General features: G+C 37.6%; 1 protein-coding gene across 1 annotated transcript in view; it reads left to right on the forward strand.

The window, feature by feature from the left end:
- Positions 1-19,011, forward strand: part of Acbd6 (acyl-CoA binding domain containing 6) — a 149,922-nt gene extending 130,911 nt beyond the window's left edge. The window contains exons 7-8 of the mRNA XM_076831661.2: positions 2,391-2,421; positions 18,738-19,011. Of these exons, the coding sequence (XP_076687776.1) occupies positions 2,391-2,421; positions 18,738-18,892 (186 nt within the window). The 3' untranslated portion in view covers positions 18,893-19,011. The remainder of the gene's footprint in view (positions 1-2,390; positions 2,422-18,737) is intronic.
- The last annotated feature ends 794 nt before the right edge of the window (positions 19,012-19,805 follow it).

The following is a 19,805-nucleotide window of genomic DNA, read 5'->3' on the forward strand; positions in this document are numbered from 1 at the left end:
CTACTACCTTTAGTTTTGAGGAAGGAACCCTCTCTGTGCACATTCTTCCATCCCCTAGCTTCATTTGAATAACTAACCCTGAAAGAAAACTCTCATTGGCTTGAGTAGTGTGCTTGCTTTCAGACCAGGAGGAAGATGGGCGCTGTGATTCACTGGGCTTGGCCACCCTAGACTCTACCCCAGTTCTGTGTGTGAACACCTTCTCATGGAGTCCTTCCCTGTCTTCCCTAACTAAAACAGTACCCATGTCACTCTCCTCCGTGTCTTGCTCTGCTTTGTTCTCTTCTTTTCTTCTCAAGCACACATCAGTGTCTCCTACTTTAAGTTACTTTTTTGTTTGTTTGTGAAAAGGAAACTTACTCTTTCCCAGGCTTGTCTCTAACTCCCAGACTCAAGTGGCCCTGCCTCAGCCTCCCAGTAGCTGGGTCTGCAGACATGTCACTGATTAGACTATAAGACTGATATCATCAGAGGCCTTCTGTGTCTCACTCACTCTGTGTTCCCAGTGTCTAGAACAATGACTGGGACATATTAGGAACTCAGCACATATTTTTAATTAATTGATTAAAAATTGGGCTGAAGATACCTATTCAGTATTTGCTGGTAAATGTGAGTAAAAAGTAATTATTCTTCCACCTCCCTAGTGAAAATAAAGAACTAGAAATTGAGAGGAACTGAACTTGACTTTATGAACACAGTAGTTAAAATTTTTGCCCAAATAGCAAGAAAACTAAGTTTTTTAAAGATGAATAATGGGGAAAACTTAATCTTGCATAATGGGTGCATAAGCAGAGTCCTGAAATTGTAGTAGAACAAGCATTTTCTAAAATTCCTCTCTATTTATGGTCATTTGTGCTTAAACTATAAATGTAAATATATAAACCCATCAGGTGTGTGCACATATGCCATACTTTTGCTGATTAACAAATCTACTAGCAAAGTAGATTGGAGTTTTAAGCCAAAATGGGCGGTATTGTCCTTTCAGAATTGCCCTTGGCAAATATGCTGCCTGCATCGACATCACTCAGATCCTGTCATTATAGCCACCTCAGCTCTCTTCCTCTACTTGTAAGACAAAGCAGAGCAAGGGACAGACTGATCTGAAGACAAGAAAAAACAGGCAGAGTGGCCACTTACTTATGCTTCCTGATATTGCTTTCCATCTTTTGCCTTCCTTAGTTTACTTTCCTCATGACCCTAAACTTAGCCACTGTGACACCTCTTCCAAGGTACTCTGTCCACCCCCTCAAAATGACTACTTTCCTATCCCCTCCTGCACCCAGGCACACCTCACCTCTAAATCCAGTTAGAATCCCTGTTCCCTAAGAGGAAAGCAAATCACATTGCCCAGGAATGCTCCCCTGTCCCCCACCAGGTGACAACCTCACAAGCTTCTCTAGGTGCCCTAATCCCTTAGGGAAAGACTTTCTTCTTACTGCCTGTCTTAACTTTTTTCTTAATACCTGTCTGAACCAGAAAATAAGTTCCCTGTGGGATCTTCTCGCTATTATTCCTGGAAGGTTAAACAGGGAAACCTTTAACCAAAAGTTTCTGAAGCATCCCCTACCCCCACATTCAGCTCTTAGGAAGTGGAAAAGACAGATACAGAATAATTAATAATTTGGTTTAAATCATAATATCACCCTCTCCCTTTTGTTCATAATAGTTGAGCATTTATTCCTCACTGATAGAGGCTTAATGGTGGTCATGCATTTTAGGAACTGCATATCAAATTAACTACTAAATTCTACTTTTCACTTGTGCTTTATCTGACTATTCATTACTCTTGTGCTGAGATTAGCAGCTCTCAATTTAAGAGGAAGCTGAAACTGCTATTCTGTACTATGTGATTAATATATATTGTTAGAATATCATGGTTTTAAAAGAAAAAAACTGAAATGTTGGCATTTCCTACTTAATCTGTGGGAACTCTTGGTCTTCTTAACTTCTGGAAACTTGCATGCTTTGAAATCACTTATCTTTATGCTATACATGGTTAGGAAACCTAATATCACTACCCTTGAAATTTAAAAAGGCAAGTCAGATTCTTTAGATTTGGGAACAAGCTTGGAAATAAATGTTCTGTCAGTTTTTCCCACACCGGGTGTAACCACGCTTACTGGTTGGGTAACGGTGCAGGTTTATTGCCCGCAGCTCGGTTCAGCCTCTCTCTTACTGAGCTACTGCAGTGCATGGTTGCCGGTCTCCTCTTTTCAAAGATAGACAGCCCAGCCAGAAGTCTACACTGTGAGGCTCAACAAAATGTTGACTTATTTTCCTGGGTCTGATAAACCTAGGGAACTTTGGTGTGTCAGATTTACTTTATAGTTTATATAGTTTCATGCTTTTGCAATTTCTTAAACTTCTAAAATGTATTATTTCTTTTCTAGGACAATGAAGGTCAAACAGCTCTTCATTATGGTAAGATAATTCAAAATTATTTAAGAACCATATTTGAATATTTTCTGTTTATCTCAACTTTGTACAAACTTATGTAGTGTTTACAAAAGTACATGACAGTTACAGCCGAGCTATGACAACTTTTGGTTATTAATCTATTTATTAAATTAATAACCTATAAAGTTGGAGATGTATTAAAATTCTATGGACACAATCATAGTAAATTATATGTTTCTATACTGTCATCAAAAACAGAAGTTACTCCAAACCCCTATCAAAAATTCATTATTTAATTCCCAGTTCTACTAGTGACAGCTAAGAGGCAAATTATTATCACTGTAGAATCTAGTTTCTCTCCTGTAAGAAATTCTTTCTTGATGTACAGTAGCCCCTTCACTCCTGTCTGTGGTTTGCTTTTTGCAGTTTTAATTACCTTGGTCAGCCACAGTTCAAAAATATTTATTCTAAAAATTACAGAAATAGATAATACATTTTAAATTGTATGCTGTTCTGAGTAGCATGATGAAATCTCACTCCATCCAGGTCCATCAACCCAGGACATGAATCATCTTTTGTCCAACCTATTCATGCTCTGCATACTGCACTACCCATGCACTAGTCACTTAGTAAAGGAGCTACTGATTAGCCTAGCCAGGTAATCTTTACTTCAGTAATCTATAGAGTAAAAGTAATCCATAATAAATAATACTATAGGCCAAGTGCAGTGGCACACACCTGTAATCCCAGCTACTAGGGAAGCAGAGGCAGGAGGATCCAAGTTCAAGGGCAGCCTGGGCAACTTGGACCATGTCTCAAAATAAAATTTAAATAAGGGCTGAGCGGGACTGGGGGTGCTGTGGCTCAGTGGTAGAGCCTTTTCCTACCACATGTGAGGCACTGGGTTCTATCCTCAACATCACATAACAATAAATAAATAAAATAAAGGCATATGTCCATCTACAACTAAAAAAAAATTTTTTTTTAAAGGAGGGCTGGGGGTGTGGTTCAACAATAGTGCACTTGCCTAGCATGTGCAAGGCCCTAGGTTTGTTCCTCAGTACCTCAGAAAAAAAGAAGAAAAGAAGTAAAGAAAGATGGCTCTTAGAGACTATTAGATAAATTCAGTGAAATACAAGAGATTATTTTATAAATTAAAAAGTACGAGTGAATACAACTAAAGGATTCTGTTTGGATATAAGTATAATTGACTAAAATACAGCCATCAATATTTAATCCAGGGGATAGGGACATAACTCAGTGGTAGAGCATTTTCTTAGTATGCATGAGGTTCTGAGTTCAATCCCCAGCACTGCAAAATAAATTAATTAATTAACCAGATTAAGGATCAACCACCTTCAGATATTTTAGGAAGGAATACTTTAGGCCACTTGGGCAATCTTGGCATCCTAGATTGCCATTTAGTAGCAAGTGGCCCAGATGCTCTTGGATACCTTTGTCTACTCTTTAGGGATTATTTGGATATTAGGAACCTCACTGAATTATCTAGAAGTCTAAACCATTGGACTAGCTATTATGCTGCCCACATAAATCAGCCGTGTAATGAAGATTGAAATGTCAATATATGTCTGCCCCAACTCACACATGAGTTAGCCAGTATAACCTTGAGTACTAAAGCAGGAAAAAAGAAAATTGTGAGTCAGTCTCACTGTCGAACATAGATATAAAAATTTTCAGGAAAACGTTAGCAAATGAAATTCATCGTTGTACTTTAAAAAGAAAGGTATTATAATCAAGTTGGATTTATCCCAGAAATTCAAGGATGATGTAACATTTAGAACTTTATTAATGAAATTTTCCACATTTGCAAGTTAGGTGAAAAAACCACATGGTGGAATCAACTGCAGAAAAAGCTTTTGAGGAAATTCAACCCACATTCTAAGAAGGAGTATAGAAAAATGCTTGAGATCTTGTGCTTTTAGCCAGACTTTGTATTCAGATTCTGGTTCTACTATTGACTTTGACAGATTATTTAACTTGTACTTTGGTTTATACATGATGAAATAGAGATAATAACCTTAGCGATTTGTTATGAGAATATAATAAACTAATCCATGCAAAGTGCTTAAACAATGTCTGATCCCTGGTATATATCCAATAAATGTTAGCTGATTTTATTTCTTATGCTAAAAGCCCCTAATTTATTAGAAGTGTATAATTTTATTTATAACATTAATATATATCCACATATGTGTGTATATGTATATGTGTATGTAAAAATAAATACCACCAGCAAAAAAGGTTCAATGGAAGAGTTACATAGAAGAAGTGTTTTTTCTGTGTATCACTAGAATCAATCTACTTTAAATCTGATACTGATTCTGATTAGTTGAGATGGTAAACCCTAGGGGACGAAACAAAAAACTTTTTTAAAAGCCCTGAAAGAATCATTAAAAAATTAAAATAGTACATTAGCAAAGTACTATATTTATTTAACATAAAAGCAAAGTAGTAAAGGAAGAGTAGAGGAACCAAAAAGACATGATACTTCTAGAAAGCAAAATGGGAAATGGGAGATGTTAATTCAACTACAATTAATAATAACAACTCAATTAAAAGGCTAAAGGTCATGATCAAGCTTTATGTTGTCTATGGGAGACTTTCTTTAGATTCAATGATTCAAGGGCTGGAGCTGTAGCTCAGTGGTAGAGCACTAGCCTAGCATGTGTGAGGCACTGGATTCAATCCTCAAGCACCACATAAAAATAAATAAAGGTGTTGTGTCCATCTATACCAAAAAACAAACAAACAAACAAACAAAAAAGATTCAAAAGACTGAAAGTAAAATGTAGAAAAAGAGGTGTCATGTGAACAGAAGCCACAACAGTAAGAGGAAGTAGGTGGTGTGACCAGTGACAGAAGATGGCAGAGTAGAGGAAAGCTGCATTCCAAGCTGTGCCGTTGCATGGACCCAAAGCAGCAGGTGTACAGCTTCTCAGTAATGTGGGTAAAAGAGGGATTTCACTAAAATTTAATATTGGACACTGAAAGCAGCTTAGGGACTCAGAAATGGGTACAATAAACAAAGAAGAAAAAAAACATCACAGCAAACCCAATGGCCCCATACGTGTCACCAGTACTTCTTCACCATGGGCAGAGGGAGGGGGATCACAATCTTGGTAAGGAAAAAACTGAGATCAAAAATGCTGCTTAGGGGCCAGGGTTCTGGCTCAATAATAGAGCGCTTGCCCAGCATGCGTGAGGCACTGAGGCATCATATAAAAATAAACAAAATAAAGGTAAAAAGTATATATATATACTGCTTAATCTTAGGTGACCCAGAGGCTGCACCATGCACTGGTGCGTGAAAAGCACGCTTTGTATTTCAATTGGCTGTGGAGAGCTGAGAGAGGGCCATCTTAGGATGAGCATGTTGCTTCAGTGACTATGGGACCTGGGAGATCAGGAAAAAACAAAAATAATAAACAGAAACACACAGGCACAATATCCCCTGCAAGCAAATATGGCCTGCCCATATTGAATCAGGAAGATATGGAAAACATAAACACACCAAGTTTTTTTTTTTTTCTTTTTTTGATACAAGGAATTGAACCCAGGGGTATTAACCACTGAGCCACATCTCTAGCCCTTTTTTAAAATTTTGAGACAAGGTCTCACTAAGTTGCTGAAGCTGGCTTTGAACTTATGATCCTTTTGCCTCAGCCTCCCACACTTCTGGGATTACAGACTTGTGACACCACACCTGGGTAAACACACCAATATCAAGTAATGAAATTGAAACAGCAATTTAAAGTCTTCCAAAAAGGAAAAGCCCAGGACCTGATGGATTATCAGCCGAGTTCTACCAGACCTTTACAGAAGAACAAACACCAGTCTTTCTCAAATTATTCCATGATTTTGGAAGAGAGGGAACATTCCCAAATATTTTTTATGAAGCCAGTATAACCCTGATGCCAAAACCAGACAAAGAGGCATCAAGGAAATAAAACTACATACCAGTATCCCTAATGAACATATGCAGCAATCTTTAATAAAATATTAGCAAATCACATTCAAAAACACATCAAGGGGCCGGGTTGTGGCTCAGCAGTAGAGTGCTCGCCTGGCATGTTCGAGGCCCTGGGTTCGATCCTCAGCACCACATAAAAGTGAATAAATAAAGGTATTGTGTCCAACTGCAACTAAAAAACAAATATATAAACACACATTCACACACATCAAAAAGATAATATACCATGATCAAGTGCTCTCATTCCAGGGATGTAAGGTTGGTTTAACATGCACAGAGCAATAAATGTAATTCAGAAGTCATATGATCATCTCAATAGATGCAGAAAAGTCTTTAAAAAAAAAAACAATTTTTTTATATTTATTTTTAGTTGTAGCTGGACACAATACTTTTTAAATTTTATTTATTTATATGTGGTGCTGAGTATCAAACCTGGGCCTCACACGTGAGAGGCGAGCACTGTACCGCTGAGCCACAACCCCAGCCCCCAGAAAGGTCTTTTGATAAAATTCAACACCATTGATATTAAAAATGCTGGAGAAGCTAGTGATTTAAGGAATTTACCTCAACATTGTAAAGGCCAGTTATGACAAACCCTGACCCTAACATTATACTGAATGGAGAAAAACTAAAAGCAATTTCCTCTAAGTTCAGGAACAAGACAAGGCTGCCACTCTCACCACTCCTATTTAATTTAGCCCTCAAAACATTCGCCAGAGCAATCAGACAAGAAAAGGAAATCAAAGGGATTACAAATAGGAAAAAAAGAAGTCAAACTCTCTCTGTTGACTGACAATATAATCCTATATCTAAAAGACCCAAAAATCTCCACCAGAAGACTTCTATTAATTTAGCAAAGTAGCAAGATACAGAATCAACATCCATAAATCAATAGCTTTCCTATAATCTAACAGTGATTCAACCAAGGAAGAAATCAGGAAACTGTCCCATTCACAGTAAATTCAAAAAAATTTTTTAAATACTTGGAAATTAATCTGACCAAGGAGGCAAAAGAGCTTTTTAATGAAAATTCTAGAACACTAAAGAAAGAAATTGAAGAAGACCTTAAAAAATGGGTAGGCAGAATTAATATTGTCAAAATGGCCATACTACCAAAAGCAATATTCAGATTCAATGCAAAAATCCCCATCAAAATACCAATGTCATTCTCCACAGAATTAGAAAAAACAATTTTTAAATTCATTTGGAAGAACAAAAGGCCAGAATAGCCAAATCAATACTAAACAAGAAAAGCAAAGCAGGAGATATCACAATACCTGATCTTAAATTACATACGGAACTGTAGAAACTAAACAGCATGATATTGGCATCAAAACAGACATAAAGACCAGTGGAATAGACCAGAAGACACAGAGACAAATACACATACCTGTAGGCGTCTGATATTTAACAAAGATGCCAAAAATACATATCTTGGAGGAAAAAAACAACCTTTTTAACAAATGGTACTGGGAAAACTGAATACCTATATGTAGAAAAATGAAATTAGACTCCTATCTCTCACCCTGCACAAAATTCAAATCAAAATGGATTAAAGACTTAGGAATTAGACCAGAAATTTTACAACTACTAGAAGAAAACATAGGGTCAACACTTCATCACATAGGTGCTGGCACTGGCTTCTTTAACAAGACCCCTAAACACAAGAAATAAATAAAACCAAGAATCAATGAGTGGGATGCCATCAAACTGAAAACCTTCTGCACAGCAAAGGAAACCATTAAGAGTGTAAAGAGAGAGCCTAAAAAGTGGGAGAAGCTCTTGGCCAGCTACTCCTCCAATAGGGGATTATTCCAGAATATACACAGAATTCAAAAACAACAACAACAAAAATCCCCAATCAACAGTGAAAGAACTAAATAAAAACTTCTCAAAGGGAGAAATACAATAAATGGCCAACAAATATGTGAAAAAATGTTCAACATCTCTAGCAATCAGCGAAATGCAAATCAAAACTGCTCTAAGATTTCAAGTAATGGTTTCTTAACAAAACACAAAAAAGCATACCCTATAATTTAAATTATGCAATTCAACTACATTAAAATTTATTTAAGCCAAGCAAAAATAAAAGCTACAAACTGAGATTCTCAAAGATATTTAAATGCAAATAACCCACACAGGATTAGTACTCAGAATAAACAAAGAACATCTACCCAATCAATAACAAAGAAATGCAATAGAAAAATAGATCAAAAATATGGATAGTTGTTTCACAAATGAGGAGAACCAGATAGCCCACAGACAACAAGATGCTTAATGTCACTAGTTATAGTAAAGAACTGTGAATAGCTCTAGATTGTACTCTACTGACTTATAAACTTATAAACAAATTAGTCTGACAAAGTTTTATGGTTGATGGCAAAAGACACAAAATTCTTGCATCAGACACAAAAGACTGTGATATATAGCACAGAAAGCAGCATGAACTTCATGTTTCTGTCATTTACTCTTGCCCCCACAGGAGCAGTGCAAGAGACACAGGTAGACTGCACACATAGTGTGTCATATTTTAGGCATCCTAATCTCAGAGAACTCCAGTCTTTTCTGATGAGCTTCAAGCAAACCTACCTAACTTATGTCCTGAAGAATATATTTTTTGTATTCTGGACAATAAATAAACCTATGCTCCACTCTAGAAGAAAACACTATCTCTGTTGTGCAAAGCTGTTCACTACATACAGATATCCTTGAAAAGAGTCTAGAACAAAAGCAGTCAGTAGCTCTGCCCATAAGACATGCAGAAATGTGGGAGACCGTTGGAAAATTGTTGCCTAACAATTACCAAGAATATTCAGATTAAAATATTTAGGTATATTAGTTTCACACTGTATTATACAGGTCAGTTGGCAACATGTAATCATCCAGATATTAGAATTGGGATATGGAGCAACAAGAACTCTCATAGATTGCTGATGAGAGTGTCAACTATTACAGCTACTTTGAGATCACTTTGGCAAGATCTAGTAAAGTTGAAGGTACATACCCAGCAGTTCAACTTCTAGATATATACCCTAGTAAAACTCCCAAACATGTAAACAATGAAGCATGATTTAAAACATTTATTGCAGCATTATGTGCAGTAGCCTAATTTTGTTAGACTCTATCTTCCTACATTCAGTGTGCTTGAAATATTTGTTACTTCAGATTACATACATATGTTATCAAAAGCTATTGAAAGAATGGTTTAAAATGTGCAGATACAATACAGTATAATCTGTAAGCATCTGTGAACAAATAGCTATAAAGTATTATTATTTTCTCCATTTTATAAGTGAGAAAACCAAAACTCTCAGGTTAATAAACTTGCCTAGAAGAACTAGAAATTCACCCCATGTCTCTAGATTCACTAGGAAATGAGTACCTTCCAGAGCACTCACATCTCATTCCTTAAATCTGTTTCTGTGGCATTTCAGTTATGTGGCTTCTCCAGCATCACTGAGAGCTGGCTGCTCAAAATCCTAATTTTTGACCCAGAAATAAACATTTTTAGTCATCTCTACAACGGTGATGGCAATTTGGGATAATCATGCATAGGCTCAATATCCACAGAGTCGAAAAAGAAAAGGAAAAGTTTTTCACAGTGACTATGAAGCCTTCAGCACAACATTCAAGGCTACCCCTTTTTCCTGGTGCTTGCTTCAAGACGTCAACTTTCTTTTGCTCCAAAATATTTGCTGTAAGTCTGGAGTTCACTGCTCTGCTTATTAGGAAGACTACCCCTGCCATAGCACCCACATGCTCTGCTGAAGCAGTTCTTATTTACATTCCTCCTTCCTTCATTCAGATATTCGTTAGTGCCCTCTTACGGCACTGCCATGTTTTCCTTTTATTTCTCCCTTCTAGAAACTGTAGCAATAGGTAAACCAGACTGTGCCCTTGAGAATCTAGATGAGTCATTCTGTCATTCCAGTTAACCATTAGAGGTAAATGCCTTTATGGATGTGGGAATGTGTCCATTTAAGTTTGATGTATGTAAAATGCACTTATAGATTGCAAAGGGGTAGGGATTTTTTTAAAAAAACTTTCCCACTAGCTTCAAAATAAGTTATAATTTCTCTTGTGGCGGTCTGGAAAAATCTCTAAGATAATGCTATTGAGTGAACAGATTTAGAACAGTATATATAGTATGCTACCATGAAAAAATGTATATATTTACATATAAAAATGTGAACGTGTATATGTATATATATATATATATATATATATGCTAGTAAGTGCATAAGATATTAGATACACAGAAAGCTAATAACATTGTTTACCTAAAAGCAAGAGGAGCTGTGAAGCCAGGTGCGGTGGCCCATACCTGTAATTCCATCACCTGTAATCTGATGCAGGAGGATTGAGAGTTCAGCAATTTAACGAGGCCCTAAGCAACTCAGTGAGAACTTGTCTCTAAATAAAATACAGAAAAGGGCTGAGAATGTGTCTCAGTGGTTAGGTATCCCTGGGTTTATTACCTAGTACAAAAAAAAAAAAAAAAAAAAAAAACTTTGAAGCTACAGCAACAGGGTAAACTTTTTCTTATAAATTCTTCTGTAGCTTCTGGTTTTAGAACATATGTATATGCTACATGTTTAAAATTCAATTAAATATCATAGGCTTTCTTAGTATTGTTACTATACTTAACCTCCTTAATTATATTTAATTCAGCAGATATTTATTGAGTTCCTATATTCTAGGTAAAATATACCAAACATCCTTTTTTAAAAAATATTTTTAGTGTATGGACATGATATTTTTATTTTTTATTTATCTATTTTTATGAGGTGCTGAGGATTGAACCCAGTGTCTCAGACGTGTGAGGCAGGCACTCTACCACTGAGCTATAGCCCCAGCCCCCCAAGATAAGAAATGCCCCCAGATTTCTTCACCTCCCACCCAATAAAAAAGAATTTAGTAACCATAATGGTAAGAGTGTGAGCTAATATTATAGCTGGGAAAACTCTGAACTTCTGCTTTAATGCCTGTCCAGCCTGGAAATAAGCCCTTCTTAAACAGGAGTAATGTGGATTTGGAACTGAGACCCTGCACATGAGCCAGGATCTTCAAAGGGCTAGATCCTCAGCTTTAAAAAAAAAAGAGGGACTGGGACTGAGGCTCAGCGGTAGAGCGCTTGCCTAGCACATGCATGGTCCTGGGTTCAATCCTCAGCACCACATAAAAATAAGTAAATCAAATAAAGGTATTGTGTCCACAACCAAAATATAAATATCTAAAAAAATAAGGAAGAAAAGGGGTGCAGGGTCAGATGGGATTTAATTAGAAAAAAATTGGTCCATCCGTTCAAAGAAGGAAGATTAAAATTATTGCTTCAGAACATTGGGTGGGAATAAAAACACCCAGTTCACACAATTTGGGATTCAACTTTTTGCTCTTTGATTTTTGAGAAATCTTTAGATTAAGAAATTAACATAGCTGGGCAAAGCTGTAATCCCAGCAGAACAGATGCTGAAGGGAGAAGGATCACAAGTTCAAGACCAACCTGGAAAACTTAGCAAGATCGTATCTCAAAAGGAAAAGGACTGGGGAAGAGCTACAATACCGCAATAGCAAAAGCAACCCTGCGTCCAATCCTCAGTCAAAAAAAAAAGAAAGAAATTGACATAATGAATGTACTGATCTGGTTTATTCCCACCCACCCCACCCCAGGACCTGACAGACAAGTCATCAGTCTTACATAATGAATCCTTGATGAGAATAAGCACACAATCCAGGATTATAAAATACGTTTGGGTGAATATCAGCAGACATGGTAAATCAGAGGACTAGACTTTGAGGAACTCAGTGAAATTATTGGATAGAAATTAAAAGAATAAGTCTGTATAAAATCAAGGAATCAATAAGGACAAGATATTTCAAAAAAAGAACAGGAAGAATTGAAAGAGGATCAAACAGAATTTGAATAAATGATAAAATGGAAATTTTACAGTCTGTAAGTTAAAGTAGTGTATTGGCACAGTTTTATTTATTTATTTTTATTTAAGATAGAAATGTAAGAGAGACACTTAGAATGGCATGAGAAAATTCAGCATTTTTAATAGGCGTTCTGGAAGGAGAGAATTAATATATAACGGTATAGTTACTGATAATTTCTAGAATTGATAAAACATTGGAATCTTCAGATTCAGGAATCATGAGAACTGATCACAATAATCTAAAGTATTCATCTAGTGGAATACCATACAGTATTAACAATGAACAATAATCACATGCAACAGCATGTAGGAATCTCAAACACACTGTTGTTCTTGGGATGCAGGACACAAAAGAGCAAATACAGTATGCTTCCCATTTACACAGAGGTCAAAATACAGGAAAAACTCACCACTAGCTTTAATAGGCATGATACTGACTACTTGAAGATGTGGGCAGGTAGCACTAGAGGGAGTTATCAGAGAACGGGTGCTTCTGAGATTCCAAAAATGATCTGAAGAAGTTCTGCCTAAGAAATTTTATATATGTGACTTTGATACTCTTCTGTATTTAATACTCTACTAAAAAGTTTATACAACTTTCCATTACTGAAACGCAAAATACCTTAGAATCACAACCTTACAGAGGAAAATTTTATTTTGACTCACAGTTTCAGAGGTTTGACTTTACAGTCAGCTGCCTCCATTGTTTCTGTGCCTGTGGTGAAGCAGTGCGTCATGGTGGAAGGGCATGAAAGGGCAGAGCTGCTCCCCTGTGGCAACCATTGAGAGAGAGCAAGGAAGGGCTGAGGCACACCCCACAGAGAGCTGCTTCCTCCGCCTAAGTCCCACCTCCTATAGTTTCCACCACCTCCCAATAATGCTGTCAAATTATAATCCATCAGTGGGTTAATCCACTGATAAAATTAGAGCCCAATTGATCACTTTTCAAAATCTTCACTGCTGAACATTGCTGCATTGGTCACCACACATTCAACACATGAGCCTTTGGGGGACATTCTATACACAACCTATAACACACACTCAAAAGTCCAAACCTAGACAGAGATATTGGGGTGATAGTGTTACTGTTTCTAGTCTATTAATCTTTTCAACAAATGCCCAAACTTAGGTATTGCTCTCTCCCACTTTCAGTTGTAAAACCAAATGCCAGAGAGGTGATAGTACCTTAATAGAGTAATACAAGTTGTGGGTGGCCGAGCTAAGGCACTTGTCAGGTCTTTTGATCCATCTTCTCTTTTCATAAGTTCACAAATAATCATAGTCATGAATTCTTTTAAAATACACATTATTTTATGGAAGATAATTTTATTTATTTATTTATTTATTTATTTATTTGCTGGGATCTTCCTTATAATTTGTCACCTTGGTCAGTGAGTCAAGATTTACTTGTGAGATACATATCAGTATCTCTGTCCATCTGTGGGCATTTTCTTATTTCTGTTCATTGAGAAGCTAAACATTAATAAAAAATTGTTCTTAATTCCAGAATCTTGTCCAAAATTGATCTGCTGAAACAACCCCTATTTTCATCTCTTAGATTATATTAGACATTGTGAAAAAAAAATACCATATATAGTATCATCAAAAAATTAACCACTAAAATAATATCTTTAGGGGTTTGTGACATTACATATGTATATAAACAAGAATATTTTGACAACTTGGGAATGTTTCCTAAAAATTAAGTTTAATCACTTAGAGTGGTGTGTGTGTGTGTGTGTGTTAGGAATTAAACCCAGGGACACTTTACCACAGAGCTACATCCCCAGCCCTTTTTATTTTTTATTTTGAAACACGGTCTCCCTGCATTGTTTAGTGGCTATGTTGCTGAGGCTGGCTTTGAACTTGCAATCCTCCTGCCTTCCAAGTTGCTAGGATTACAGTCATAATCCTACAACTAGTGCACCTGGCTAGAGTGATTGATTTTTTAATTTATTTTTCTTTATTATGTCACTAGACTTTTGCCAGTTCTAAGGTAGTCAGTCTTATATGTAATGCTAATTACCATTTATTAAGCTCCTATTATATGTCAGGGAATCTTCTGGGCATATTTTATTCATTTAGTCACTTAATATTATTTAACTATTTTTATTTAGTAGGTGCTCAATAGCTATTTGTTGATTTTATTTTATTTTAGGGCCCTTAACCTACTCTTGGAACTTTCATAAAATTATAAGTATGGTTAAATCCAGCAAGTGCAGACAGTATTGGGGAGTCTTTGGGGGCTTAGCTATTATTTTTTATGAATTACGGTTGAGCTTGACAGCTGTCCTTGTGTTGACAGCTCTTCTGATTATAGCAGTTGTCAAACTCCATCCTTAAGCAGGTTGTAAATCCTGGCTTCTTCCGATTAAAACTGGGTCAGAGCCAATCGCAGGTTAACTAGAGGCCAGTATTCTCCTACTGTATGTCCTTACTAGTTCATTCCAAGTGGTCTTGGTGTGGCAGCATATTAAAACCCTTATTGACCTATATTTTTCCTGAGTGTTTTGAATCTTCAGATATTGGTCCTCTTGTTATTTTGTGATTAAACATGGGCCTTGCTGAAGAGTATATTGGTGTAAGTGTGGTCTTCCTTATAAATGGCCTGTTAGCCTTCCCCTCCTCTTCCTCCACTGGGAATACTAATATCATTGCATCTGTGACTCCCGGGGGAAATCAAGGCTTTTCCTTGCACGTGTGGTCATGTGATTACAAAGTGGGCAGGCTTTGTATCCTCATGAGCCCTGGGTCTTCCACGTAAAGCACCATCTGTTCTCTTCCTTCCACACTGTTACAGGGCAGTGGGAGGAGGCATTAGAGAGAAAATAAATAAAATAAAAAAGAAAGAAATTCATCATCAAAACCCTGAGGATTAATGGAGTCAGAAGGCTCACTGCTCTGAATGAAAATTCATCTTCACCTGTGCCAGTGTCAGGGCTGCCTCTGTGGCACTTGACAAATAGAGGTTCCCAGGGTACCATAAATTCAGCAATGGTTCTAGTCCCTGTAGACTTGCTCAAGCTTTTCCGAGCTGGGCTCACAACTGTGTTTGTATTTCCTAGCTCATTGTGGGCACCAATATACCCCCTCATTAATTTGGTAAAGTGTTAGCACTCTTTTCTCCTCATCCCTCTCACCCCTTTGCCTTTGTTTTGAGGGAACAGGCAACTTATCCATATCTGAAAGACAACTCTATTTTGTGACTTGTGCCTCTGTGAAGACACCATAGGCAGGGAAATCAATTACCTAATGAATTTTGAGTAGATTCTAAGTTCTCAACGCTGCGCTGAATGGAGAGAAGAATAGAAAGGAGCACAGACTCAAGTTGCCCACCATCTAATTGGGGATATACCTACAGTTTTCAACAGCTGTTTGTTGGGCACCTGTGTGTGCCAGTTTGCCACAGAGACTGCAGATACCCTCCTCATATCCTAGTAAGAGTCACCTCCGTGGCTTGAAAGGCAGGACCCCTGTTCTTTTAAGTTGGAAGGTCTCTTTTTCTCTCTATTACAACTTCCTGATAGTTTATGGTCTCCTGTGAATCCATCTTTGCATAAATCCTGGGTTCTCGTTAATAAAATTCCTTTTATATGGATATCATATCCCTTGCTCTGACTACTTTTTTTGTGACTCTTAAATCCCAAATTTAAAACCTCTCTTTACAGTTAGACTTGAGTTAAAATTCCAGGGGGCACTTTCTTAGCTGGTTGACTATAGTCCTCTAGATATGGAACTAAAAAATTTTAAACTTTGTTCCTGGGTCAGTATCCATAGATTATACATATCTCATTGCCAGAAAGATCACTTCATTGTACAGAATGTGTGAAATTAATATCCCTTTGTCTAAGATGTTTATCCTTAGTGTCTTTAGCCATAGCACACACTTGTGTGTGGGGTTAGATCTGAACTAAGTGTGATCTGATAGAGCACATTCGTTATTATCCTGAAATACTGGGAAGTTTGAACATTCCAATTTGGGGGGCTGGGAAGTACTGGGGATTTAAACTAGGGCCACTTTACCACTGGACTATATCCCGAGCCCTTTCTGTTTTTTACTTTAAGACAGGGTCTCATTAAGTTGTGTAGGACCTCACTAAGTTTCTGTGGCTGGCTTTGAACTTCCATTACTCCTGTCTCAGCCTCCCAAGCCACAGGGATTACAGACATGCACCATTGCACCCTGCTGACCCTTGCAATTTTAAGACTTAACCAAGTGTTCCTCTCAGTGCATTGAGACTGATAGCTTTGATATAAAGGTTAAGTGATTATTGCTCATAGTCTAGATGTTATGTAGCTGCTTCTGTACAAATAAATGCCTTCTCTCACAGCTACTTGATACCAGGCAGTATATCTGTAACTTCCTTTGTTGTATAGGAAACAGTCTTCTGTCTTCCATTTGAATCTAATTTGGACTTCAAACTTCCCTACCTTTGCAGTATGCATGTCTCTGCCACAGTCCTTATTCATTTTCTGTGCTAGAGTTGGCTATTTACATATTAAGTTCTCAAGAGCAGGAATCTTACCTTGACAGGACTGGTCAGTCTGTGGCCATTAAAATGACCATAGAATCAAACTCCATTCCCCTACTTCCTTCCCTTTAAAAAAAAAAAAAAAAAAGTTGTTTCTATTTCTGTGTGATGCATCACATACAAAATGACACATAAAATGTATATGATTAATTTAAGATGCAGTTTTTAAAAATACACCCCCCACCTAGCTTAAGATATAGAACATCACCAAAAATATATTAAGGCTTTGTGTTCCTCTGCAGTCCCACAGCCCTCCCCAGAGATTACTACCATCCCAAATTTATGCTAGTGATTTCCTTTGCAGTTTCACTCCATATTTGTATGTTTGAGCAGTAGGGTTTAGTCTTGTCTATATTTAAATTTTTTGTTTAAATAGAGTCATGCCAAGTGCATTCCTCTGACTTGCTTTTTTTGCTTCAGCATAGTTATGGGGCTAAGAACAGGTCTTGTTTTCAGTGTTGTGTGGGCTTTTGCTGTGCAAGTGACAGTGTTTTATTTTTACTGTTACTCTCAGTGAATATTTGTATTGTTTACATTCGAGGTCTATTAGGAACAGTGCTGCTGTGTCCATTCTTAGAAATAGCTCCTGGAGAACACACGCAGCATTCCTAAATGCACGGAACCAGCAGTGGAATTCTGTGGAGGTGTGTGTGTTTAGGGTTATCCTGTAGTCAGATTGTGTACGCAGCTCCTCTCAGACACCTAAAGGAGAGTGTCCCTTTTTCTCATCTTGCTCAATGCTTGGTATTGTCAAAGCTTTTTTTTTTTTTTTTTTTTTTTGAATGTTTAGAGTCACTTTATTCATAAATGCCAAATTTGGAAACAACCAGGATTGTCAAAGCTTTTAATTTTCACAAATCTCACGGATATAAAGTGATATCTTGGTTTTAGGTTCCAGTTCTCTGATCACACATGTCGGTGCTCATCTTTTCATGTTTAGTGCCACGTGTTTCATCTTGTGTGAAATGCCAGTTTTTACCTTGAGTCCAGTGGTCTCAGCCCCATGAAATTATTAGACCTTTGTTTCCTCACTAGTCCGTGATACCAGCTTTGTCATACATCAATTTTCCATGTGTGTGAAAAAGAATAGATGGCTCTGATCCCACCTTTTGGTCTGTCTGTCCATCCTGGGGTATATTATCTTTATAATAAGTCTTGATGTCTACAGGCCCCTTTCCCCTTCTTATGCCTTGGACTTAGTGACACACACTGGTGCTGTTTTTTGTTTTTGTTTTTAATTTCACGGTTTGATTACTAGGCCAGTTTACTTTTCTTTCTCATTTAAAATGTTAAAGCTTTGCACTTAACCACCATTCAAAGACAAAACATTTTCTTTGACACAATACTTACAACCTTCTGGTCTGTATACCTGTCATTATACTGAATATAAATGACAGTAAAATAGATACTTACACACTGTATTTTTTACTCTTTGCCTTCACCCATTCCTAAAGAATAGGGTAGGACTGGGGATGTAATTCAATGGCAGAGGACTTGCCTGACTTGCATGAGGCCCTGGCTTCTGTCCCCTGCACCACAGCAAAAAGATCGCAGTCAAAAAGTCTCATTATTTAAAACATATTTGTGTGTGTGTGTGTGCATGTGTGTGTGTGTTGTGTGTGTGTGTGTGTGTGTGTGTGTGTGTGTGTGTGTGTGTGTGTGTGTGTGTTTCTGGGCAACCAAAAAAAGTAAATTTGATCTTCCTAAGACTTGAAAATCCAGCGCCAGGCCACTTTCTCACTGTGAGGCCCAATCATCCTCCAGCCCCTGGAAAGGTACTCACTGGGCAATGTCCTCGTGGCTCAGCGCTTGCCTTTCCTGCCAGGGTGGGATAGTTTGCCCACGGTAAACTCGCTTCCATATTTGTCCTTTCCCTCTCAGCTGCTGCCTGTGAGTTTGTGGATATTGTGGAGCTGCTGCTGCAGTCCGGCGCTGATCCCACTCTCCGTGACCAAGATGGCTGTCTGCCAGAAGAGGTGACAGGCTGCAAAGCCGTTTCCTTGGTGCTGCAGCGGCACATGGCTAGCAAAGCTTAATCAGAACACTGGAAAACCACAGTCCATAATAGGATAGTGCTTCAGGGATGAAAGAAAACTGCTAAAATAAGATTTCTTTTACCACTCATCTTTGGTATGTATTGGCTAATAAAATCAGTTCTGAGGAACTGGGATTTTGAAGTCTCAGCAGTTCATTCCACATTCATACATTCTGGAAAGTGCAGTTTTGGTGATGAACATGTATACTGTGCATAATATAATCCAATTCTGCCGAACATGCTCTGAAATCTATCACTGCTCTAGAGGGTGGGGAGAAGAGGAGACAGATCATATCTCACAATATTAAACACAGCTGCTCTTTTAAAAAACATACAGAAGCAAAATGTGCCCAACAGCACTGCCATGACAATTAGAGAAAGTTCCATGAAATCCTGATGTGGGGATCTCGTAGCCTTTTGCACAGCTGGTCTGAACAGATACTGAAATCTCTATTCTCATGGTAGACAGAATAGGGAGAATGAGAAAGAAGCGGGGGCTGAGAAGAATAAGCCAAACAGAGGATAGAACTTTCTCTTGTGAAGGATGTCGAAGTCAGAACAAAATCCAAAGGTTCTGAAAACCTCAAAATCTTGGGAATTTTAGAATAATATTTAGCAACTTCACTCTAGGACTGAAATAGATTCTGGAGAATGCATCCTCAAACTCACCTTGCCAAAATGAGAGGGAAATTTTCCTAGGGCTCTTTTAATTGGCTGTAGTATCCCTGTTGTATGCAACAGTAGTCTGTAAGAAGCTTAGGCCTGAACTGCTAGGACCACTTAGGTCTAATGTGTTATTGGTGAAGTTATTTCTGTTTTGTGTTAAAAACATAAATCAGTGTTCCACACATTTTTACTTAAAGGACCAACAAAGTGCACCACAGTTGAAATTGGCTTCTCACCTTTTCCCCTTT

Source organism: Callospermophilus lateralis, chromosome 13 (assembly GCF_048772815.1).
Source record: "Callospermophilus lateralis isolate mCalLat2 chromosome 13, mCalLat2.hap1, whole genome shotgun sequence".
NCBI lineage: Eukaryota > Metazoa > Chordata > Mammalia > Rodentia > Sciuridae > Callospermophilus > Callospermophilus lateralis.